Source organism: Eurypyga helias, unplaced genomic scaffold, assembly GCF_000690775.1.
Source record: "Eurypyga helias isolate BGI_N326 unplaced genomic scaffold, ASM69077v1 scaffold27469, whole genome shotgun sequence".
NCBI classification, from domain to species: Eukaryota; Metazoa; Chordata; class Aves; order Eurypygiformes; family Eurypygidae; genus Eurypyga; species Eurypyga helias.
This window is the reverse complement of record NW_010270574.1, coordinates 19,098-45,004: the sequence shown is the minus strand read 5'-3', so window position 1 is coordinate 45,004 and position 25,907 is coordinate 19,098. Positions and strand designations below refer to the sequence as shown.

General features: G+C 43.8%; 1 protein-coding gene across 1 annotated transcript in view; it reads left to right on the top strand.

The window, feature by feature from the left end:
- TTC7A (tetratricopeptide repeat domain 7A) overlaps window positions 1-25,907 on the top strand; it is a gene marked incomplete at its 3' end in the record, with an annotated part of 76,030 nt that overhangs the window by 32,091 nt on the left and 18,032 nt on the right. The window contains exons 8-10 of the mRNA XM_010158509.1: window positions 6,695-6,832; window positions 7,229-7,312; window positions 18,398-18,502. Of these exons, the coding sequence (XP_010156811.1) occupies window positions 6,695-6,832; window positions 7,229-7,312; window positions 18,398-18,502 (327 nt within the window). The remainder of the gene's footprint in view (window positions 1-6,694; window positions 6,833-7,228; window positions 7,313-18,397; window positions 18,503-25,907) is intronic.

The following is a 25,907-nucleotide window of genomic DNA, read 5'->3' as shown; positions in this document are numbered from 1 at the left end:
ATCTTGGTAAACAATGAAAAGCATCCTGGTTGTTGAGTTTGGCAAGTGCTCCTCCGCAGTGCCAGCTGTTACTTAGTCATGGTGGTTGGCTGGAGAGTTTTCATGAAGGAATCCAGTGAAACGAATCGGGCAGCATGAAGATTACCACAGTCAGGGCTGGCTTTAGGGGAGTTTGTGACCTCCTGGGTAAGTTCTCACTCCTTGTGCACCGTCCAAGTTATGGTGTGGATGGGCTGCGTCTTCCTTCAGACCAAGGAGAAGGCCAGCTGGTGACAGCCTTTACAAGCTCAGGCTGTGGTAGAACGATGTGTTCCTATCATATGTTGGAAAAAATGGACTGGCCTATTTTTAAATCACTGGTCCTCTTACTGCACTTAACCCATGAGAACCAGTGGCGCTGTGTTTGTGGGGAGAACCAAGGACATATCGTGACCGCTGGTGGTGGGGTCTCTGCATCGTGCTACCAGTGGGAATGGCACTGGTTCTGCTGTTGGGGCCTTTGGTGCTCTGTGCTGCGGGGGTAGGCAAAGGAGGGTTGGCAGGACTAACCCTTAGCTGCAGTTTTATTTATTTTTATAACCATTCTTAGGAGTATTCGGAGTTGACTCCACTGCCCATTAAAGTCGGCCAGAAGTTTCTCAGAGCTGGGAATGGAACACATTCTATAACCTTTTGTGTTTACTTTTGAGGTAAAACAAAGTAGCAGTTCTTTGTTTGCCCTTAGAAACGTTACCTTCATGAATCTGAGATGCAACGTACAGTCTAAAATACCTTTATTCAGCCCTTGCCTATGCTGGCTCTCACAACTGGGGATTCTGGCTGGTGCAGTCCACCAAACATGCCAGGTAACATGGATTATTTTTTTTGGCTCTGTGTACACTCATACTGAAAATGAAGCTCCTTGTATCCAAAACTAATAAATTCTGTGCCTGTGTAACAAAGATTAGAAATGTCATCCCCATCTTATCTCTGATTTGAATCCCTAAAGGCGATTTGACCTTGGTGAGCCTGAGAGCACAGAACAGATGGTGAGGGGGGGAAGTAAAATGCTGGGACTTGTCCTGTTCTTTTTACTGGTGGGAGCAAACTCATGGCTCTGAGCGTGCCTTTAACAGAATAAGATTAAACCCTTGTATTTTTAAAACCTCTTAACCGTACAGTTGCTAGCTTTATAAAATAATGCTGTCCAACAAAGCAAAGGAGAAGAATCTCTTGTTGCTTTTGTAGGAATTGTTTTTGAATGACACCAAGCCCAGTGAGGATACGACAGCTGGATGACCGTCATGAGTATTTTATTTAGGGCTACTGGGCTATGGCAGCTGAAAGACAACTGGGGACAGGATTGCCTGCTCTGGTTCCTGCCAGATCACGGCCGTGCACTCACAACAGCAAGCCTGACTGTTTAACAGGTCTGCATGGCAAAGTTAGGTGTTTGGGACCTGCAGAAGTGGATTGCAGGATGTTTCTAGTGTGAAATATGCCACCTCTGTTAATTGCCTCTTGAATAAATAGTTCTAATGTGAGTTGCTAGAGACAGAGTGGAGGGCTTTTCTTATACTTTGCAGTAGGAACTTTTGTTTCTGAACTTGCAAGGAGGATGACAATTCTTGGAAGATAGCTTTCTAACTGCACATTACTGAGAGCAGATATCTGGCTTTGATACCCAAGGCAGTATCCATAAACTTCATTACTTTCTCCCTCTTTTGTGTAGAGTTGTTGGGCTGCTTTGGCCCGGAGAGGGTTTTCAGTGATATTTCCAGAATTAGTTCTGCTGCAGTACAGGACATTAAAATACACCTGGTGAGAGTTAAGACCTACCTATGTGGTCATGTTTGATAACCAATACTAATAGGCTGTTTTGCTGAGACATTTGACTGGGGTACTGGTAACTCATGATCTCTTGCCTACCAGAAATGAGACAGGTGTCACATGGTTCACAAGACCAGTACATTTTCATTCGCTGTGCCTCTGGCGTGAAATGGAGCAAGTTGTGGTATCTCTGTCAGAGCACTCTCCAGCAGAGAGTAGGTGGAGCACAGCATTTCCTTCCTGTTCTACCTGCTTCCCATTTTCACAGCAGCTTTGCAGTCAACTGTGAATATTTTCTTTGCATATGGTAGGGAGGGGAACCTCAAGTGGTGTGTAGAGATGATCAGTAACTTCAGTGAGAAGTCAGTAGCCTCTGCCATGTGAATGGGTCCTTGCCATTGCAAGGAAATCGTTCATTTTGTGGGCAGTACAGTCAAAGAGCCGGCATGGCGATCTGAAGGACATGGGCTAAATATTTCCCAGCTTTTTTAGCAGTGGAAGCATCAATTGCATGATTGCAAAGGCTTGTTGTCAGTCTTACACGCGTAGCATTTGTTTTTCTCTCTTAATGCTAGTATTGAATCACACCAATTACTTTATTACAGTACACTGTGTGAAACATGCTGCTGTTCTGTATGGATGGGTTGCAGTGGATCTGGCAATTATGTCTATTATGAAAAGACACAAGTTGAACATTAGAATGCCCATGAATTAGGGGGCAGGCAGCAGGCACTCATTAAAGATTTTAATTGCTTTCTTTTTCTTTGAAAAAAAGCAGGGGGAGCCATGTTTCAAAGTGAGCAATTAAAGGATACTTCATAGCTAATTGCTGTGAGAAGGGGCTGCTATGTGGAATATGCTTTATTGTAATTCGTATGATTGCTTGACGTTTTATTAAGAAGCACGTCTTTGTACAGTGGTAAAATTAAATTTTCTGCAGCATAACTGTGTGCGTAATAACTGCTGAAGTAATGGCTGTTTGGATTTGCTGTGGCTCTTTTCCTTTCTACATGTAATAAACATGGCATAAATAAGCTGAAATTATCGGGGTCACTGATGTACAGCCAGTTTTTCATGTATAGGTGGCTTATCTAGTTTGCAGGTAAGTATATAGTATATGTGGATAGGAAGGCACAAGCTGTCTCTAACTTAGCAGGGTCATTAGTTAAATTGCAGATCCCCAGAAAGTCAGATATCACCACTATCAGGGCCAGCATGGGTCCGAAAGTCCCATAGCGTAGTATTGCTGTGGTTCGGAGCTGGACCTAAAAAGCCCTGCTGAACCCCATCTGGTTCTGCACCTGATCAGGTTGAACACCTGAGCCTAGCTTCAAGTGTCATGAGCGCTGGGTCAGTGTGGGGGTACCAGCCTCTGCTGGAGCCTTTTGGATGCGTGTGGCCTGCGAGCAGCTTGCGTCCCTGGGCTGTGGAAAGGGAGGGCTGAAAGGGGCTCGCTATTCTGCATGCTGCTGTGTCTGGGCTGACTGCAGGATGAGTCTTACCTCCCCAGGTAGGATTGGTGCCAGGTCTGAGCCACTTGCATGCACAGCTAACTGTCTAATGCATCCCAAAATATGCAAATGTGAGGCATCTCTGGGCTGCTCCATTGCTTAGGAGTGCCTCAAATAATGGGGCATTGACTGTATATTTTTGCTCTGTAAATACGAGTTATGTTAACTCCCGATGGTGAAGCTCCTGTTGGTAGAGCTAGTGACCTTCTCCATCCCACACAACAACCTTGAACAGAGGTTCTCTGCTTTTAATGGTGTGACTCACCATCTCTCTCCATCCCGCTTGTGTGCGGTGAGGCATGTCTGTGTGAGAACCGGAGCAGCTCCAAGGGAAGAGTCATGCTGGAGGTGTTAGAAGTGTATTTGTAGCTATGTTTCACTGCTGCTTAGAGTGGAGGAGGAGGAGGAAGCAATGCAGTAGGACAAATTGGGAATTGCTGCTAATGCTATTGATACACTGTTTGGAGATCAGTGTTGTACAAATAACCCTTTTTCCATTTGTGTCCAGGAAAATTAGTGTTCTGAAGCAACAGACAGGTATTGGGGAAAAAAGTTGGTGTAAATGGCTTAGCATTCATGCATTCTGAAATGCAGAATGAAGTATCTCCCTCTGTACATTTCAGTAAGTAAAATTCCCCATCCGACAGAATCAGTGTATGCTGTGTTGCAGTAACTCTGTTTTGCACCAGTACTTAGCAGTGACTGTCAGGATTTCTCACTGCCACGCTGAAGTTAACAGAAATGTAAACAAAGATAAAGACAAAAAAATTGACTAATGGTGATATGGGTCACAGCATCCTTCCTTCTGTGAGAGGCAGGCCACAGAAACATGCCAATTGCCCTAAGTGGGTTTTGAGAAATAGTGATTCATGTTCCTTTCTCTGCCCTCTTGTATGTAACACTGCAGTAGTAAATGATACTTTGGGCCTTGGGATGATTTACCTTGTGTAGACACACTCCCTGATTTTGCTCCTGTTCAGTCAGTTTGAGGCTTGCACCTTTTGGGTTTGGTTTGTGGGTTGGGTTTTTTTTTTAATGTATTTGTGATAATGTGGGAGCTCCTTGATTATTCTTTTTTGAGCAGCTGCAATTAGCAATTGGAAGTAGGTTCAGTATTAAAAAAAAAAGTTGAGATAGAAGTGACAAATTTGCTCAGTAGCAACTTTTAAGTATGCAAGTATAGAGAGTGATAGATTGCTTTGAGACTTGAAAGCTTGAACAGAGTAAGCAGGTTTATGACCTTCTCGGAAAGAACATTGGTCATGCGTATGCGTGTGGTGTTTTTAACTGCTGCCTGCTTGGGTAAAGTACAATATGTACAAACCATTCAGTCCGACTGCGATTTTAGAATGCTGCATCCTTGTAATGTCGTATATTCCTGCTTATTGCAGGATTTGGGCATATTCTTCCCCCTAATACCAATATCCATTGGCAGACATTAATGGGCACTCACCAATTCTGATTAATTTTCTACCTGTGCAAATGCGTTGACTTAAAAATCATAGCCTGGGTACTAGATGGACACTTAAAAAAGCATCAGGTTATCGTGACTCTAATGAGAGGTTGGTGATGAGATTACAGAGCATGGGGGTGCTATCTCAGTAGCTATTTTCTACAAACAATTGTCAAACCAGTGTAACCAGCGTAGAAAAAATTGTTAATGCTCTTGTATATACGTAGGAGGATTCACTCAGCAGTAAGGATCGTTCTGTATATGCTTCATCTTTACCTCTCTGAAGTAGCAATCTCAATCGTTCTATACGTGCCTTTAACTCCTTTTCTCTTTTTAAAGTAGCAGTCTTGAGTTGAAGCCAAACAGACCTTAGATATCTATTTTGTAATTCTTATTTGTTTAGGTCTGATAGTAAAAGTAGGTGAACCAGTACTGTACTCTGGTGGCAGGATTTTCTCTTTGAAGTTGGTTTCATTCTCTCATGCAACCTATTCTGAACTACTCTTTTTTTTTTTTTATCACAAATTACATCTTTTGTAGTAACATAAACAAGAAAAATACTTTTGCAACGACAGGAGTTGGTGTAAGTTTATTTGTGCAAACACTAGACTGAGCCTGATCTGTCGGTTTGCCTTTAACTACAGTTGCCATTTAGTTCTTGGTTGTGATTGTGTTAGCTGTCAGTAATTGTGTTTGCTGTCTCGGCTGGAGGCTGTGATGAAGAGTGCTTGGAACTGGGGCATTACACAGATAATATCATGATGAAACAGCTGCAGCTTAATCATAATGAAATATGCGTGGGCTTTAAGGGCTGCATATTCTGGAAATTTTTATTACACTTAATTCCCATGTTTAACCTTTTTAGGAAAAAAAAATCTCCCTGCAATTAGAAAGAAATAGATGTAAGATTATAGTAGTAAATATTGTAAAATAAATCTCATAACCTCACTGGAACATTTTGTTTGTCTTTGCCCCAGGTGAAACTGCTGGCAGTCTTCTAATTTTTCTGATCTTTTAGATGTCTAGATCTGAATGTCTGATGCTGCACCCCTTTCAGCTGAGGAGCCCAGGGCAGCGTATCAGTGCTAGTGCTCAGTGGCATCCAGCGCTGCCTCTGTCTCAGAGCTTTTTGGTCTGGGAGAAGTCCTATGCATTCAGAAATTATAGGGACTTTTCCGTTTTCTCTGGGATTGAAATCCCGCTTCGTGCTCAGAAAGCAGAGAGGTTGGGTCCTGAGGTCAGTCTGAGTCTATGGCATGTGGTGTTTTGGGACATCCTTGCAAATTGCTAGGCTGATCACTTTCGGTCAAAAGTAACGTTTCTTTTTGATCTAGGCTGAGCAATGCCCGGATAGATTATGTGAAATTAACACTTTTTTTTTTTTTTATCATGTGGTATTGCATTGCCCAGACCTCTAATTGCATTAAATTGATGACAGGCAAATCTAATTACTAAGGCAACCTGCTCAAATTAAAAAGTGAATAATAGAAAAGAACAACAAAAACACATGCTATTCGGAAGAAATCAAGTGCAGACACAGAAGATGAAATACCAACCATGGAAGCAGTTATCACAGTTGCAGGCAATTGAAGTAATGAGGAATGTGGTTTAAGGATGGCCTTGAATTTCTAATTACTGAGGAAATGGGATCTGTTTCCTAATGCTCTAATTCTGTGAAACAAATCCAGATAAGGTATTCATAGCAGTTCCTTCCTGTGCATACAGCTATCTTCTTGAGTTTTCTTCATGTAGATAAAACGTTAGTCAGTGGAAAGACCTTTCTTATGCTGGGATGAGATAAAAAAAGTCTATCTTGATGATATTAAGCAAAATGCCACGGATGATGGGTGGAACTTCCTATGGAGGTGTTGGTTCACTACTCTTCTCTTGTGGTCTGATGCTCTGTTACGTCTCTGCCCAGGCAAACCGGGATGCAGTGATCAGCCGAGCCCCAGAGCAGCAGGATGACCGGGCCGTCAGCCTCCGGGACGCTTCTGCGGTCTATGACCTCCTCAGTATCACGCTGGGCAGAAGAGGGCAGTATGTGATGCTTTCTGAGGTACCACCTCCTCACCTCTGCTGAGACTTCCACTCAAACTAGCAAAGCCAGCAAAGCCCTGTCTCCGCAGGAACTTGACTGGGAAGGTGCAGACGAAGCACCCTAGTTAGCAATTAGTAGAAACTGTTGCAGACCTATGGCAGCACAGGCCAGAAATGTGCACTGAACTGGTTGAGGCATTAAAAGAATTTATACGTAGGCACTTGAACAAAGTGGCTGTCATTTGAAGTGGTGATGTGTGCTAGCAAACCCCATTAACTGAGAAGAGGAAAATAATGTCAAAAAAAGTCACATAGGCCACAACAGATTGTTTTCCTTGATTTGATTACTGAGCCAAGCAGCAGTCTTGACCAAAGATATTAAAGTCTGATATTTCTCCCAACATTTATTCCTCAGTGCTTGGAGAGAGCCATGAAGTTCGCATTTGATGAATTTCACCTCTGGTACCAGCTTGCCCTGTCCATGGTGGCTTGTGGAAAGGTAAGGTACAAACAAAAGAGATTAATATTTTTGAAGTGCTTGGTGCAAAAGATACTGTAGAAATGATGTGTGAGTGTTTGCATGGGCATGTGTGTTTAGCATAAGTGTTTTTTTTTTAATTGGTATACTATTTGTCATAGTTACCAGTTAACGACTGAGATGACTGGAATTTGGTTGCAAAAGGTCGGCAGAGGCAGCATGAACTTTATTAGTCTCAAAAGAATAGGCTTCCTGCAGGAAATGAGGATGGTACAAAATTTAGTTTGTTGATTCTGGGGGTCCCTGCCTACACTTTTAAGATGAGGGAGTGAAATTCTCTGCATTAGTAGACCACTTAACATGGTCCCATAGTCTGTGCCCATGGAGAGTAGGGGAATCCACGGGAAACTGGGCAGAGACCACCATCTGCCAAATGATAACTTGCTACTGGTCTTTTATGACTATAAGCTGAATTGGAAACAGTGGCTTTGGAGTGGAAGCTGGAGATGAATAAAGTGGCGTGGTTTTGCAAAGAAGTTGTCGTCTTATGACTTCTAAGTGGCAATAGAGCTTAGATGGGTGAAGGGTTTCCTTCCCTTGTGTGAGTATAGGCAAAGTCTTATCTTGGAAAACTGTTATGCATTCATACTTCAAGAAAATGGCAGAGTAAGAAGAGAAAGTCTAATAACGAGCATTGAGGGATGGCTAAGGGTAAGCAGGACTGTGGAAAGACTGGAAGAATTGAATTTTTTTTTTTTTACCTAAAAGGGGGAGAAAAGTCCAAGAGAGAAATAAGTCCTCAAGAGTTCTTAGAAGGAGTTAAACTTGTCTGTGGTGGGTAGGACAAGATGCGATGGCTTCCAGTTGTAGCAACACAAGCTCACATTTCTTATTGAGAGGCAAAAAAAATAAGGGTGGTGGTACACTGGAAAAAGATTGTCTTTGGAGGTTGTGTGGAACCTACGTCACTGGGGATTTGTGGAATGCCCATGGCAGATACCAGTCAGCAGTGACACCACCGTGAGGCAGCAGGGGTGTACGTGGTGGGACCTTGCAAACTCTGACTCTGTTCTGGGACTCCACAGTTGCCTCAAATAGGCTAGATAGGGAAACCTGAAGCTACTGGTAGAATACTTGAACAATGAGCCTGGTGCCATGGTGCTAATACCTTGCACTGGCCTATGTCAGGTTTGGGGTTTACAAGTCAAGTCCTGCTCCCCTTGGCATTCAGCTGGACTTAGCACATTGCTGCCCTCTGTGCTTTGCAAATCCTCCAGATACCTCATCTCTTAATAGTGAGGACAACAATGACCAGATAAGCTGTGATGGAAAGTCTCAGTGTCTTCCTATAAACACTCACAGGACTTGTCTGGGAGCTTTATTGGGTTGCGTAACCTGTTTCTCAACAGCAGACAATGCTCTAGCTCTAGTAATCTGCTTGAGAGTAAATCTAGGTTTTTAACTGCTGATGGTTGAGTGTATCCAGAGAGTAGTTGTGGTTGAGTCTTAAGTTAGTATGGAGGAGAGAAATGGGGCCTGACTTTTAGCTTCTAACAGTTTGCATGACAACTCTGTCCTTTTCCTTGTACCTTTGCAAACCTCTTTGACTTCCCTAGAAGTTACTGAATGTTTGGTACATAAGAGGAAAAAAGAGCAACACAAGTATCTGTGTCTAACTATCCTATCTTTTCAGATTTTCAAGTATGTCATGTCTTTTTGTATGTACTTTAAATATTTACAAGGTAAAATGGCCTGATCTTGCCAATTGATGTAAAAGCTCTAAATGTTCTGAGCCCTATATGGGGCAGAGGGAATTCCCTTACCCAACAATCCCATCTGTGCAGTATTTCACTTCTAATCCCAAAGTATTCCCTGAGGATTCCTGCCGTGTACTCCGCAATGCGTCATCTTGCTAATGGGAGATGTGGCATAGATTTTTATACTGCTTCACAGCTTGATAGCAGGATAGAGTTCATTTAAAAGTAAGTGCTCCAGTGTAGCAGAAGGAACTGATGAGAAAACAGTGTGGTCTTGTCTAGACTGCAGAATGCAGAGTACGCTTGAGCTTTTATAGGTAAAAGATCTGTTTTCACCTGCCTCTGTCACAGCCAATTCCTGATCTCATTTCTTGGTAATGAAATCTCATATCCTGCAGTGTTACTTGTTCTGCAGTACAGCAAATCACACTCATAAATCCTGGGCACGACAGGAACAGTTTTATCAACCTGTAAATGCTGGAAGCTCTCTTTTTTAAACACGTTTTTATTATTTGCAAACTCTGGCCTTCTTAAGTGCTGTACGTTCCTATCTTGCCCTCTATTCTACACTGCCGTTGACCAGTGTTACTTTTATTTTGTACATTCATCATCTTCAGGTTAAGTCAATCGAGTTGAACTTCAAACTATTTTAATTCCTCTGCCAGCCAAAAAATTGCCAAATGGTGACTGTCAGTTTTCACAAGTGATCGGTCTGAATGTTAAGTCAGTCACCTAGGCTCATTAGAGTTATGTATGCCTGAGTTTACACATCATTTTAAAAAGCATGTGTCCTAACAAAAATAGGCACATCACTTTGGTAAGTTCTTACAGAGCAAGCAAGGCCTTAGGGCGTCATAAAACAGTGAATGAGAAAGCTCAGAGAAGCGTAACCTTTCTGTCTGTCTTCTGTCTACTTAAGCGGTGGAAATAATGGAGTGACAGCAATTTCACTTTCCTATGCTTCTCAACAGCTTGCATAAGGAAAGATGTTGTGGTCTGGTTGCCTTTTAACCTGTTCTTGGGGATGCACGTGTACCGAACTGTGTGTATTTTTTGAACAAAAGGAGCATTTTTATTTGTATGATTAAAATCTGCCATGAAATTTTAAAGACCTTTGTAGGCAATTTTAGATTAAGTGCTGGGAAAGCCTGGACAATGGCAGAGACCTGCCTGCTGTAGAAAGTGAATAGTAAGAGATGCCCTGTGTCACCAAGTGCAGCTCCGGATAGGCGAGAGGTTTAAATCAGTCTGATGCAGCAGCCCTGTTCTTCTGAACAGGTGCTGGCAAACTGAATGCTGAACTCTTCACAGCTGCTTCAAGTTGCTTCTGCTGGTAATAACCTTGGCGATGTGGTAACATGACAGCCAGAGGCTGTGCGGGCATAGTTGCTCCCTGGCTCTGCTGCCACACATAGGCAGGCTGGAGCCTGAGCAGCGAGGGGTATGATAGCCAGATGCCATCTGGCAGAGTCCTCGGGCAATGGGACGAGCCACTGCCCTGCTGCCAGAGTAAAACAAGAGCAGTGGGTTGCATCTGCTTCTCTCAAGATTTTTAAAAAGTGACCTGTATTCAGCCGAATGAGGGAAGGAAGGACCAAACTCTTAGTCAGAGAGTAGTGAAGACTATGTAGTCTTCACATCAGTGAAGAGACACAGCTGCTTGGGGCAGGCTTGTTCACTGCAGCTGCTTTTCAGCTAAACAGTTTCCACTGAAGTCATGGAGGTTGCCAGCACACAGCACCCCTGTGGACTAGGGTAGCTCTGCTGATGTGTCTGAAGTTGGAGGCACAACTGTCGTCGTGTCTAGGCGATGTATTACAATCGCAAGGGATGTGACAGGTCCCTGTTCACTGCAAGCATTTCCCCAGCCTCAGACCTGTTGGATCAGTTACGTGTTCCCTTGCTCAGATTTCTGTCCACTTCCACACCTGACAGTCTCACATGGGACCCAGCATCGGTGTCCCAGAGTGTCACTGGAGGTAGACACTCAGAAGCGCATCACGAGACTGGGTCTGTAGCTTAAATTGTCAGTACTTCAGAAAGCCTTCTAGATCTGCATCGTGTCTGTTGCCTGTCATACTGCTTAAGGCAAAGGTAAACGGGTAACACGTGTGCTTCGAACAGCGTGAGGCAACACCGATGCCTCTCTTCTACCTACCAACCAAGGAGATGAGATTTGTGTTTGATGACAAGGATGTGCCATTTTCCTGAGGGTAGTGAGGGGAGGATTCTTTAAGGATAGCTGTGAACATTGAGTCTGCTTAGCCTAAAAGTGTTGGGTACCCTAATTGAGCCTTTCAACTCACAGTAGTCTTAAAGTGATCTCATGTCAGTGGATGTTTGTTATTAGTGTATAAAACTGTTTTCATGCTCACATTTAGTGTTTCTGCCCTAAAAAAAACCCCACCACAACACAACTTGGCTGGTGAATTAAAAGCTTCAGGAGGTGTATCTCTTGAAGAGGGGTGGGGAGTAATAAAGTCTCAGGCCAGCTGAGGGAAGTCTGGATCATCTGCCAGGAGAGGATAATCTGCTCTTACCCCTCACCCCTTGTACCCATTTAGGGGATGGAGGGTAGCAAAATGTGCCTAAAGAAGGAGCTCAGGAGCAATTGAAGGTGCTGTGGGGAAGAGCCTCTGTGAGAGCCCAGTGGAGCTGGAAGCAGTTACCTGGAGGCAGGGACTGTGCTGGGATTGCTGATGGTGGTTATGTGTTTCCGGGGTGCCTGGCACACGAGTGTCCAGCCCCTCATCCAGCATTGACAGGACACCACCAGGCCAGCGCTTGCCTTTAGGACAGCAGTCGCATGAGCTCAGCAACGATGCGGTTGTTTCTGACTCTCCCGAGCCCCTGCTAGCCTGTACTGAGGACACCACAGGGACTATGGTCGATGCTACTGTACTCATAAGATAGGCTGGCAGTAAGGAGATTCAAGTGCCAAGGATGGCACCTTGCAAAACCAGGCAGCTAAAGCTGCTTTTAACTACACCAAATGCTCCTCTCTGCTCTTATCCCTTATGTGTGTTCATCTTTAAGGCAAAGAGGAAGACAGTCATGCTTGTCTACCTGATAAATTTTCTTAATAACATCGTGCTTCAGGAGGTGTCTGGTATTATACAGGGGGAAGTAAGCGCATTCTTCTTGGCCTCTGTCATTCAGCTGTTTTGCAGGGGGAGTAGGCTCCAGCACTTTGCAGAAGCGACCTTGCAGTGTCACTGTGCTCCCTTGGCTGCTCAGGAGTTGGAGATCCTGCAGCCCTGCCTTTGCGCCTGCTTGTGCTGGCAGTGTTCAGAGGGTTTTGGAACCAGGCTTACGCAGGCATGAACTTTGATTTTTGGATCCTTCTGCAAGTTGCTGATACATACTGATCACAGCCAAATAATGACAAGCTAATGTCTGAGCTGCTCATATCTGTGTTGCACCCAAAAAAAAGGAATACTTCCCCTTATTTAAACAGTGCAGCAAAAGCAGATGTCTCCAACGACTTTGAGGAGCTTCAAGTTTGACTCAGCCATGCATGTACTGCCAACATACAGCTTTCCAGAAGGTTAGAAGGAAAGTTATAAATATATTTGATACATAATTCTGCAGCAACAGCAGACGAATTTTATGATTTAGGCTGTTCCTTCTGTTGGTTTCCTTGCAAAAGCTTAGGCTGGTTGCTAGGCAACTGGCATAAAAAAGTACATTTCTCTTTGCATTGCAGGCAGGAACCTTGGGAGCAGCAGAGGCCTCGGGTGGCTCCTTAAATAGCATTGCTGGGGAATGAAAGTTTAAAATATTGAACATCATTGGTTAAAGATCCTGTTACAAAGGCCAGCTATCTAGGGGATATTCAATAGTTTGCTTTCCTTTGGTGCAAAAGAAAGATCAGGAAGGGGTGGACCTGTGTACTGCAGATGGTACAAAAAATGGGAATTTCCAAAGATGCCTGACTGTTGAGCAGAATACCTAGGTGGGCTATAGAATTGCCCTCAGGCTTAAGGCTCTTTTCTTGCTAGAACGTGTAAAGTGGGGTGTTTGTAATATTAGCAAAGACAAATTTATGCTTATAGATCTTAGAAGAGGTACTTTTGAAAGTGAATATTTGAAGCTGCTTAACTCCAGTGCTCGAATTTGCTAAGCACAGAATGAAAGAAGAGGGAGAGAATTTGTCCCTGTGTTGAGAGAAGTAAATGTCTTTGGGAAATAATGTTCATGCTGGGGGATTCGCAGAAATCAGTGGAAAGCTACTGTCAAAACGATTAATTCCAGAGTTCTCAGTTGCTGGCTAACTCTCTTGTCTTCTTGTGTTGGTTCAAGGTCACTTATAGCTAGATGGCTGTCAGTTAATAATTCCTGCATAATGATGAAAAATATTCCCCCTATGCCCCCTTCCCCACAGTCCCTTGGAGATAGTACAGTTTTTAAAATCAGACAGGGTGTTGCTAGGAGTAGAGCAGTACTGGTCATGGAGATGCATCTGTGTGCTAAACTGCCAGGTGAGTTGGGAATGAGGCCATCTTCCAAAACCACCACCTTGCGGAACATTTTTCCCTCTGGCATAAAAGTATGCCCGAAGAAGCAAGAAAAGTAGGAAGGTTTTTGGAACCTTTGCAAGAGAAGAGCAACTGTTTATGGTCTGTCAAGTCTGCCTGGCATGATTTACTGTCTGGAAATTCTTCTTCCTTTTACTTACATTTATGGTTTCTTAATCTTCTAACTATGAAACAAATCTCTGATGCCCTTCCTTTGTTGCTTTGGTGTGGAGGGAGAGGAGGGGAAAGAATAATAATTTTTTTGAGGTGAGCTAGGGAAACCATTTGGGCAGCATCTATGCGTTTACTGTAATTGATAGCAAGACCTCTTGAGCCTTTTGGAAGAGAAAGACTATTCTTCATTCTGTACTGCTCGTATGTAAGCATCTTTGAGGAGAATGCTTGCATGCTTCATTAAAATAGTAACTGGGGAATGGGAGTTGTGTTTTGGATAAAAGTTTTTCTTTACATTTTACTCTCTTATAGGATTCAAAACCATGGCTGCTGTAATTAGTTAAGGGGAAGTGTCCTTTCCATCCTTTTCCTTCCCTATAGCTTCCTTTTAATTTCTTGCTGCAGGTCAAGAAATGCCTCCACATATTGGGTGTGGTATATAGAGCCCTTTCTGAAGTCTGTATCAAAAGCAGCTGTTTGTTGCTTGGTACTTCCCAGACATTACATTTCCTCGTTTTCTTTTCCTAAATTATTGTGGAGCATGTTTGTGATCTCTGCAGAAGAAAAATATGGGAAGTGTCCTTTCCATCCTTTTCCTTCCCTATAGCTTCCTTTTAATTTCTTGCTGCAGGTCAAGAAATGCCTCCACATATTGGGTGTGGTATATAGAGCCCTTTCTGAAGTCTGTATCAAAAGCAGCTGTTTGTCACTATTGCTTGGTACTTCCCAGAAATTACATTTCCTCGTTTTCTTTTCCTAAATTATTGTGGAGCATGTTTGTGATCTCTGCAGAAGAAAAATATTGTATGCAAGTAGATTAGGTGAGGAGAAAATTGGCAGAGAAAAGCAGCCTCCTATCCTGGATTTAAATATGGAACAGCAATGCCACGTCCTTCCCTGTCTGCATTGCAAAAAGCAGAGTTGTTGGTATGTGAAGAATGGGGATGCCCAATTCAGGTAATTGAAGTTCTTAAGTCCCTTACACAGTTCACCACCTCTTGGTTTTTTTGGATGGCTGAACATTCCAATTAAAGTGGTGTTTTCACTCCATAATCTGATTTGAACTCTGTGCTTTGTTGGTCATAACAAAGGGAGGATGGTCACGAATCTTCTTAAACTTGGTGAGGATCCCAAGGCAGAGAACTCCTGCGTTAGACCTCCCATAAGCAAAGTTGAAACCTCCGTGAGGCAGCTGTTGGCAAACTTGCTGTTCTTTAAACCATGTCTGTTTAGCGGGTTTGTGTGTGTTTGTGAGGGGTACTTAACAGCGCCTTTTTCCCCAGAGAGACCAAATGAGACCCAGAGGCAAATCCGTAGTTTTCTGAAATCCTTGGGAAGTGATTCCAGTGCAGTTGTTATAATCCAGCAATTAGAAAGCTAACCACAGAGAACTTAAACGCGGGTTTGAATTTTGATGTGAGCCCCTCTGAAGCTCAGAATTATGAGTAGGACGCATGTGCTCACTTGGAGTTCAAGCTCTGCTCTTCTAAAAACATGCCTTACCAATAAATGTAATTATTATTGCCTTGCAGTGAATCTCACAAACAATGCGCTTGGCTGCCTGGTCCACCCACGCTAAGTGAAAGAATACGTATATTTTAATTATCAGATTATTTCAGTGTTACACAAACACTGTTTCATATTAAATATTTTTGCAAACCAGTGACATAATTAGTCAATACTGAGTGGATGATACTCGTTTCCTGCTTATTAGTGTCTGTAATTAACAACTTTAAAACACCTTGATATTCTGTGTCATGCCAATCTCCCCTAAATCAGGTCACTATGGTAGTGGGATATTCTTTCTACTATCATTCCTTGGCTAACATCATCATCTATAACTTCTACTGAGGAAAGTTTTCCAGGTGAAATTATACAGATCTCTTGAATTTTTAAAATGCAGCTGGGGAGAAAGGCTTCATGCCACCCTGTTTCTAAAACCACTTCTGCTCCATATGTTTAATTGCAAATTTTATAAACTTCTTTAAAGTGCTGTAACTTTGTAAATGTTTTAGAAGCAGTGTGGAAACTGTGGCTCTCGTTTCTGTAAATGAATATTCTGAAGCTCCTAAGTGCGTGTGATGAAGTGACTCTGTGTGTGATGTGTCTGTGCGTAGCACCAGGTGGGACTTTTTGCTTTGCAGCATCCAGTAGTCACAGTCTTGCAGTTGCTTCCTGAAGAGACCTGGGGCAGACATTAGAAGCACTCTGCGGTTTGGGGGCCGCGGAGGTCCCCAGGACCAGCCTAACTCAATGCATGGGGACGGAGTGGAATTCAGAAGGAACTGGCAAAGAGCTGGGTTGCATCACTGGTTTAGGTCCCAACAGGTCCTACACTGGTGGCCCAAATTAGGACAGGCCTCTTGCTGCTCTGGTTTGTGCTAGCGCTGGCTACATTGACCTGTAGGATGGCTGTCACCAGCTCCCAGGTACCTGCTGCTTCCCCTGCAGCCACGCTGCTGGTGGGGAACTGAGAAACTACCACCAGGTTCGGTTTGTACCTGTTTCCGAAAGCGTCAGCAGTGGGCAGCGTACAGCCTCTCACATACCCGGCCTTCTCAGCTCACTTTTGCATGGTGAGATGACTGGTTCAGCTGCAGGTATAGTGACCATCAAGGTGCACGTTGTTCTGCTCTATTCTCCCAGTTTCTGTGGGGCTGGAATATAGGCAGGAAGGCAGGAAGATGTTGTGGCACTTACGGGGTCGTGCATCACTTCCAACACGTCCAGCAGTGGTACTGGGAATACCAGCTGCCTGCAGATACCATTAAAACCTGAGTCACTTCTTCTTGTGAAAAAATAGGTGTCAGGGAGGTTCATTCTGTGGAATGCTAGTCACCTCGTGACAGCAGAGCACAGCCATGTGTTTATTCCTGTACCCAAATTAAATTGGGTAAAATTAAATTCCTGTACCCAAATTTAAATTACCCAAGACTTTTGTTTCTGAGAGGGGTGAGGTAACTGTTTAAACTCTAGGACAAAGCTTATTGATTACCATCTTTGCTCTGAGACAAGCTTTCTTCTGACTTCAGGCAAATTGTGCATGTGGAATTGTGAAATAGCAAATATTACCTTACTTTTAGTGATGACACCTGATGCTCTACGTATGTGGGAACAGCATGGAGAGCGTAGGGCGTGCTGTTGCTCCTCTTCAGAGCACGCTGCAGGTACCCAAGCTTTTTCAAGCAGGGTTGTTTGCTCTCTGCTGCTGCAGAGCGTGTGTCTTTAGTTAAGAAACCCATCACTGCCTTAGCATGGGCAGGGCTGCTGTACATCTGTGTTTCCCTCTTCCCAGGCTCCCTTCCAAGCAAATGCCTCTCCAGGCTTTTGAATCCCATGGCAAGAAGTGGGCCTCCATTTCTGTGGAGAAAGGAGGCAGCAGGCACAGCCTGCTCTGGTGTGGTGTGAGGGAGGGAAGTGGTGATGGCAGGCAGGAGCCCAAAGCTGTGGTGGGCAGCTGCAGGGTTTTGGAGCAGACACACCAGACCCAGCCACCTGTGCTGGTCAGAGCTTGGGTAGGGGAAACCCCTGGAGGTCAGGGTCCAGAGGGGGTGATGGGACCAGAGAGGAATAGTGGTTAGTTTGACTCTGCAAGCTTCTGCTGCTGCTGTCCCATAAGGTGGGAAGGCCGTGTGTGTTTACTGTGGTTCTGAGAGGGATCACTGAGTGAGAGTGGCTTCTGTGGAAGACTTGGAACCGTGTGGAAGACTCTGAGGAGTGGGACACACACGGAGAAATTCTGAGAGAAGACGACTTTGCCTTGAGCTCAAGGATGACAGAGTTTGTGGGCATTAGAGGCCAGTAGTGAGGAAGGTTGGAAATCTGAAAGAAACTGTTGTCCAGGCACCGAGGGCTAGGAGACTGTGGCAGGCAACTTCTGTCACCTCCCCATCGGTTGATCAGACCACCTCACCAGCATCTCAGACCAGAGCTTTCCTCATTCCCTTTTAAACCTTCTGAGGTGCGGCAGCTGTGAATACCTGCTGTAAAAAGCAATGTTTGTGGAGCACATTAAATCAAAAAGGCTGTGTAACTGCTAATCTTAATAAACATCATTCATTAACAGTAACCGAACACCAGGAAGACAGCAAGAGTTTTATGGGCTTTATTTTTAGTATGTGCTGAACCATTGCTCTGCAGTTGCCTGCTCCACCTATTGCATGGTGGGATCCCAGTTGTATTCTCCTACGTTCTGGAGCTGGAGAATACACAAATCTACAGAGCAGGTTACTTCAGCTGCACAAACCTCTCTCTCACTAAAGTTGGCCTAAAATGTTAACGTACTGGAGGATAAGCTCTTGATGGTCTTTTCTGGCTTACTGGAAGATGGTTGAGTGGAAGGAAAACCATAGTAGAATTCTTGTGAATTGGGAGGGCTGAGTTGAAATAAGCAGTGGCCGAGGAAAATTTGTTTCTTTTAAGGTGCACAGCCACAGCTGGTTCTTTGGCATATTGCCTTAGAGTGTGGGAAGAGTGTGTGTTTGCGTGCACACGTGTCTGTGGAGGTGGGAATAAAGTTGCTAACTTTCACTGACATGTGATTCTGCATAGCACTTCTCTGTACATTTCAGTGAAATATCTTACTTGGACTCCGTAACAGCATTGTCTAATCAGCCTTTTTTATTTCCTCCTCCTCTCTCCCCCTTCTCCTCCTCCAGTCAGCATATGCTGTGTCAGTGCTCAAAGAGTGTGCTAAACTGCGACCTACGGATCCCACCGTTCCTCTCCTGGCTGCCAAGGTCTGCATTGGGTCGCTGCACTGGGTAAGGAAGCTGATGCAATTCTTATCACGTAATGGATGAGGTGCTGCAGCGACAGTGCCATGGTGTAGTTGCAGTGGGGAGAAAGGAAATCCCTGTTAAAAAATCATACACACATGCATGCCTTTAAAAAAAAAAAAAAAACAAAACCACCAGCAAGAAATTTTGTGGTGAGTCACTGAAATACATTTTGCTGGAACGTTAAACAAAGAAAGAGGAGGGAAAGCCATAACAGCCTTTCTGAGGTCTGCTTCAGCTGGGTGTCGAGTTGAATTGGCCACTCTTGCAGCCCCTGGAAGACAGAACTTAAATTTATTAAGTTAGACAGTTTGGGTCTGCTGAACGACTCAGTTCTTTGTTCTTAAAGTTGCTGTGTCAGTGTTTTCTGTTCTGGATTTGTTAATGTATGCCCCAGAAGCAGAGTGGGAGTTGAAGTCTGTGCCTGTGAAATTCTGATTATCCCAAGGAGCAGAAACATCTGTCAGTCAGTTTTTTGGTGCTTGGTTTAATGAATTGAATGTCAGCCTGCTGTTCTCACCTGTCCTCACCACGAGGTGTCCCTGCAGTCAGTGAAGGATTATAATTGCTAATAGAAGTAAAACAAAGGTACAGCAAAACATGAAAGAAAATACCAGAAGAATCTGCCCAGATTTTGGTGGAAAGTGGTAGGGGCTAGATTTGCTGCTGTTGTGGCCCCCTACCCTCTGCCTCCACATTCTCTGCATCCCTATCTGGTGAAAGTTGGTATTCAGCTAAACTTAATTGAGTTGTATCAGTTTACACCACCGTCAGCAAGGAGATCTGGTTATGTATGTTTTTGAAAGAACAATACTGCTCAGGCTGTAATGGTTAAACGTAGATGGGATGCAGTATGAAATACTAACATGGGACTGCAGTTGTCTAGAGCACAACCTTGTGAACTAAACCCAAATTTAAAATCCCTCTTTCCCGTCTTCCTTTCACTCAGTGGCCTATGCTGTGTCCTGATGGCAGACGTGGTGAGGGTATGAAAGAGTTTTGATGAAGGGGAGTCAGAGGGAAATTGGAGCATCTTTTAAAGGAACTGAACTGTTGTGTTCCCACATCTCAATAGTCAAAGGGATGCTTCTGATATTACTGGCAAACTCCTGTGTCTAATAAAGACCTTCCTGCTTAGCAGGGCTGTTTTTTCTAAATGTCATCCTTACAGTAATTATTTGCATTTAAATTACATGGCAATCAAATCAGAATTGAATCATTTAAACTGGAAGTGAACAAGCTGATCAATGCCAGTATAAATAGAAAGGAGGATAGACATGGCAGAGGAACAGTCTAATGGGCAAATATTAACAGTTACAAATACGCAAATATATCTTGCTTTTCAGAACGTATAAAATATGATTAATTTCTCAATTAGGAAGTATATCTATTTGATTGCTGGCTAGGCAGGAAAAGGGTGAAATCAGATAACGATTTATCCAAATGAAAAAACTAATTTTTATGTCCTGCGTCTGTCTACTCTGTGCTTTTGGTGCAGTATTGTACTGGGTTTGTTTATGGTCCATGGACAAGCAGTACTTCAGTCTTATTTCAGTTACTAGCAATAAAAAAAAAATGCAGCTGGATAATTACAGAATGTCATGAGGAGCACAGAGCAGTTTGTTTCTTGATTAATCTAGTGATCACTTAACTAGTTTTATTGGCTATGTACATGGTATCTCAGCACACTTTAAGAACCAGGGAAAAGAAAAAGTTAATTGAAATGTACCACAGTGATTTACAACTTTGAGGATGCTCAGATCACATCTATGAAATAATCTCTCAATGCAGAACAAACCAAAATAAAAACGTGCATACATTTGTACTGTGCCATGCAAATCAGTATATAACAGAGCCTTATGTGGAAAAGAACTAAATGCTCGCAGCTTCTGTTGTGACAGTATGGCCAGATTATTAGCTGATGCACATTGGCGCTACTCTGCTGGCACATTACTGGCACCATGCAGGCATACATCAGCAGGTGATTGGCCCCATCGGGCACTGGCTTTCAGGACTGGGCCTGCAGTAAACGGCTGAGTGATGTAAGCAATGTTTTGGTTACCTTTTTCAGAACTACAAGTTTTCACAAAATCGAAAGCAGTGTGAACAGTAAGTCATACTTCATTAATTCTAAAGCTTATGCCAGTTGTCTTAGAGGACCAGAAAAGCTCTGAAACTAGTTCACCTATATAGAACACTTGTCTGGTCAGGATGTGGTTGGACCTGCACTTAATAAAACTCATGAGGTACACAGGTTTTCAGCAAAATTGGAACTTTTCTACGGTATCCAGCCCATTACACTGGTGTTTTAAATATCTTTGTAGCAGGCTCAGAATTACTTTTGAGGCATCATGCTGCCTAGCCTTCCAGTTTGCCGGGGTTTCAGCACACCAGTTTGCAGAACTCATATGTGAATGACTCTAGCAAGTGAGCTTAAAGCCCATTTGTGTTTAGCCATCTGTCTTCTAGCTTTCCAGAATGTGCTGTGAAGTGTTTGGCTATTGAAGTTGAGATTATTGTTTTAGATTTTCATAGGAAAGCTGATGTAGCTGACAGGGGATTATGTCCATGCTGAGGTAGTCTTGCCTTGGTCCACTATAAATTCAGATTTACACTTCCTGAAAGGTTTGCTGCAATTTCCTCTTTCACTCAGCCTTCCCTGGCACGGCATCAGCTGAGTGCTCACTTGCCTATTTTGGCAGTGACTTTTGAGTTGCAGCATGAGTTGCTGTTTTTAATATTTTAATAGTACAGTACTGTTAATTTCACTGTCAGCCTAGGTTCTCCGGGACCCTGTTATGGCAGGTGTTGTGAAAATACTAAACCCAGAATTTCTGCCTAAAGGCAAGTGTGAAATACTGAATTTCTCCATTTTAAGTGCTTTATTTAAAGGCATTTATGGTTACTATGTTGCTTTCTTGTGCTTCTTATTCCACAGACTTCAATGGAGGCACACTGAAAACTTTTTGTGAATATACATGGAGACAACTGGACTATAGTCCTAGGATAGTCTTGAATCTTCTAGGACTGTGGTCTGACAGAGTTGAGTAGGAAGACATGAGGCATGTTCTTACTACTGTTTCATTGCCCCAGGGTTGATACAACAGAAATAGTGTTGTGCTAAACTTGTGTAGCACCGAATGATGCCAGTATTATCAGGTAGTGTGAGGGGCTTCTCCCCAAGGCAAAAGCTGCAGTGCAAGGTGGTGCTGTGCCTCTCGGACATTTCCTTCATTTCTTTTAACCTGCCAGTCATAACGTGCATGGTGAAGTGCTTTGCTCCAGCACTTTGCTGGGAAGACAGAGATCATGCCATCAGTCAGGGAAAGGGAGAAGAGAGTGGGGTTGGGCCAGGCCAGACCATGCATGGAGTCATATAAAGTGAGTAAGACATACCATGAGGCCAACACATCATGGTGTGTGTGGGGGAGGTTGGCAGGATGTAGATTTAGAGCTGCATACTTCTGAGGTAACAGCTTATCATTCATTACTTTCATAGACCACTTAATCCAAGAGTGCTTCTCTCTCCTTCTGTCCGTTGTTGACCCTGTCACTATAGATAATAAATGCTGTGCATGTGTACCCAGTCGCCTAGGAATCTGAGTTGCATGGAAATGCTTAGGTCTTACTGCAGTATGAATAATACTGAAAGATAAATCTAGTCCCGTTACTGGAGATATTCTGCCTCCTGAGCGGACACTCGAGAGGACTGATATCGCTAGGGCAAAAGGCTACTGAGAAAGCAGTCAATGGTAAGGAGCTACTAAAGATTTCTTCCATCTCTTGCATCACGCCAACTGTTATTGGGGTGATCTCAAGGGTTTTAGACATCAAAAATGACCAAGAACTTTGTTTTCCATATGTCTTCATTGTAAACAGCCCAGTCTTCTACAGTGGAGGCGAGGCCCAGTACTCCTAAGTGCTGTGGACTGAGTTATATGCAGAGTATGTTGGTGGGCTTAGCACTGGTGACACATGGAGAAAATGCTGACTAGACCAACAATAGAAAGCACAGCGTTTTTTTTTCCGGACACATGTAACATGATTCACATTGTGTGCTGTAAACAGCTGTGGGACAAAACCTTTCCATTATACTATGTCTTATTGGCCGCTTTCTCTCTGTGCATTTTTCCTCATTATCTTTTCCCAATCTTTTTTTTTCTTCTCTTTGAATTAGTCTCTATACCTACAACTCAGTATGATGAAAATAATAATAGGTCAATCCAAGGAGTTAATATCATGCATAATTTAGCATAGATACCCTTCCATAGGATCTGGGTCTCTTTTGCTTGCATATCACTCAATCTCACTGGTTTCCAAGCTCCCCAGCTTCACTAACCTTGTCTGCTGTCCTAAATCCAGTGTCACTGGATGTGTTTCCTGCCTCCTACCTTGTGCCTTCCTCTCAGCGCGGTAAGGTGCCATTTCCATGCTGCTATACATCAGCAATTTGCTTGTCCTCAATTGTTCTAAATCCATGATGGTGAGAACTGCAGCTCCCACTTACAGCCCTGGAAGGTGTTGATTCAGTGGGGTAGGGCTCAAGCTTTTCTAAAAACAAGCTGGGTGGCAGTTGGAAACCAGCCGGGTGGCGACAGGCCAGGGGACAGCACCTGCTGTTCCCCACTCCCTTGTCAGTATGCCCCTGGGCTTGGCTGGAGCACACACCAAAACCTGTGGTCAAATGACAAGGGGGGCTGGAACAGCCACTCTGTTTCAGGGAAGATATCCTTCAGGGTTACGTAGCTAACAACTGTTCCTTTTCCGTCAAAGATGATGAAGGGGGTTGGAAGGGGGAAAAAAACCAAACCCCAGCCTCACGTTATTGCTCTCTTATTGGTGTCAGCTCACAGTTTGGCAGCCTTTCTGTCTCCAGGTGCCAGGTGTGTACTTGTTTCTGGTTGCTTATACAGCTTGAGTTCAGAATACATAAAGTTCCCTTTTAGGATGTTTTCCCCCACACCTGCTTTCTGAGGTTTCTTCCGGGCAGGTCTGAGAGGCAGGGATCCCACTTTTGCAGCCTTTGAGGCTGCCTTTCTCTCTTTCTTCATTGCAAAGTACAGAGAAGAATGCAAGAACAGCAAGGGCCACATCAGAGGTATATCTGTGTGGCTTTATCGTGGTTTTGGTATTGCATCTGGGAGAATAACAAGTGATTCTAAGGAAACTGAAATCAAGCTGTTACTGACACTCTTGATGCCCAAAGAAGTACTACTCCTGTGGTGTTGGGAGCTGCCATTGGTACTGCTAGTGACCAGGTAACAGCAGTACTTGCAGCATTTCCTAATCACAAAGTGGTGCTGTGCCATGCTTGCTGTGGTTCGGAAGGACATGTGTCATCCTGTGGTTTAGTGCTTACTAGCGAGGGCTTGTAAGTTGCAACAAAAACTTTGATCCATGTTCCTTGCCCTTCCAGTGCAGTGTTGTGTCTCCTTAAGATCGGAGTCCTCTGAAGCGGATGAACCGCATAGGTTCCCTTCATATTGAGCTGGTCCCTGACTCTGCACTGGGAGAAGGAATGGACATCTTGATTATCCTGATAAGTGAGCTGAGTGGCGGAGAGTTTGAGTGAGTACCTTGAGCTCACAAATTTTGCAAGCTCTATAGGGTGAGACTTTCATATACCTGGCACCTCACAGGAGAGGAGAAAGGGTGGGCAGCTCCTGCTGCATCAGGTCATGTGTCAGCGTGCAGGAGCTGCAGCTGGGAATGGTTGTATCTGGTGGAACTCCAGAGGGGTTGATGCCTTATTTGGAGGCTTTTCCCATTGCTATAGCACTGGGTGCAGACATCTCATATGCTTAAGGACCCCACGGACACGGCTTTGCTGGCAGATCACAGCTCAGGCTCACTACTGGTCCCTCACTCAGGTGTATGGAGAGGATGTTTTCATCTGGACTACAATCCAGTAGTCCTTGCAATGTAGTTGGTAGCCCCAAGTATGCCCCAAGGTGAGGGTGTTCCTGTTTCAGTTAGTAGTTTCCAAATCCATAGTTGATTAGGCGATTAGCAAGACTGATGCACTGGAGAGTTGAAACCTCACAGTGGGTGACATGAGTGAAAAGGTTGGTTTTTCACACTTGCCCAGAATGATCGAGGAGTAGGAGAACAGGAGAAGAGGGGGCAGATGGCAGCCACAGCAGGACTGGCAGGGGAAGTGGCCGAGTGCTGTAAGGAGGAAAAGTAAATGCTCTCATAAGCAGAACCAGCTGTGCCAGAGCTTGCAAGGCCACTTATTTCCAAAGCAGCATTCAGCTGACCCAAGTTTGCATTCATGAGAATCTTTGTGGCTGGTCAAAGTGCCGTTAGTGTTTAGTATGAATAAATGTTTACAAGAATGTTTGTGCTAGAAGTGCTCTTTCAGCCACTCTGAAATGTTGTGGTTTTAATTATTCATACAATAGATTAATCTGTCACTCACAGGTGGCCCTGGATAAGTGGCAGGCAAGAAAGCTGAATGGTGTGCTGTTGATTTATGCAGCATAGGCCATCAGTCAGAAACTGGAAACGCCATCAGGTGACCATTCAGAGAAACAATGGAGCAAAATCTCTCCAATTTTAAATGTCTTCATTTCAACTCCAAACCTTTCATTTAATCTTTTTTTTTTTTTAATACACCCTACCCACCCCTACTCTTGTTTGCTAGTCATTAGAATTCCTTGTATAGCTTTTTTCTTCATCTCATGGAGATTTCTTGGATGAAAGTGTGTGTAGGGAGAAGAAGAGAAACAAAGCTGAAAGAGCATGGGAACATAGCTGTTTATGGTGGCAAAAGAGGTGCATGATTAATTTTCTGGTTGAGAGATTTTGTCTTACATAGAAGTTTCTGAAAGCTGAAGACTTCATTTATTGCTTCATGGGAAGGTGTTTTTTTTCTTTGTGGTTTCTTCTTTTTTGTTGTGGTTTCTTCTGTGAGGCACTGGGTCATGGGACATTTTCTTCCATTGTCCTAGGCTCTGGTCCAGAACACACTTCACTAGATGGCAGGGAGGTCAGTAGGGCTACTGACAGGATTAAGAAATCTCCTGGAACAAATGTCAGTCTTCCTGATGTGATTAGAATTTAAGGGTTTCATCTGAGCATCGCTGAAGTTAGTAGGACTATTTCCAGTGTTTTCAGCAGACTAGACAGTCCTTGCAATGTAGTTGGTAGCCCCAAAGGGTATTCCCGTTTCAGTTAGTAGTTGCCAGGTTCACAGTTGGCCAGTCAATCAGCAAAACTGCAATGCTTTCATAGTGCTTTCAGGGAAGACTTTGATGCTAAAATATGTGTTGGTCACTGGGCTTGACTGATCTGAGGCTTCAGAAATTTGGGAGCTGTTGGTCTACATCTGGTCTGAATTGTACAGCCTCGGGGAGCTGTACAAGTGACAAAAAGACCCAAGCAGTGG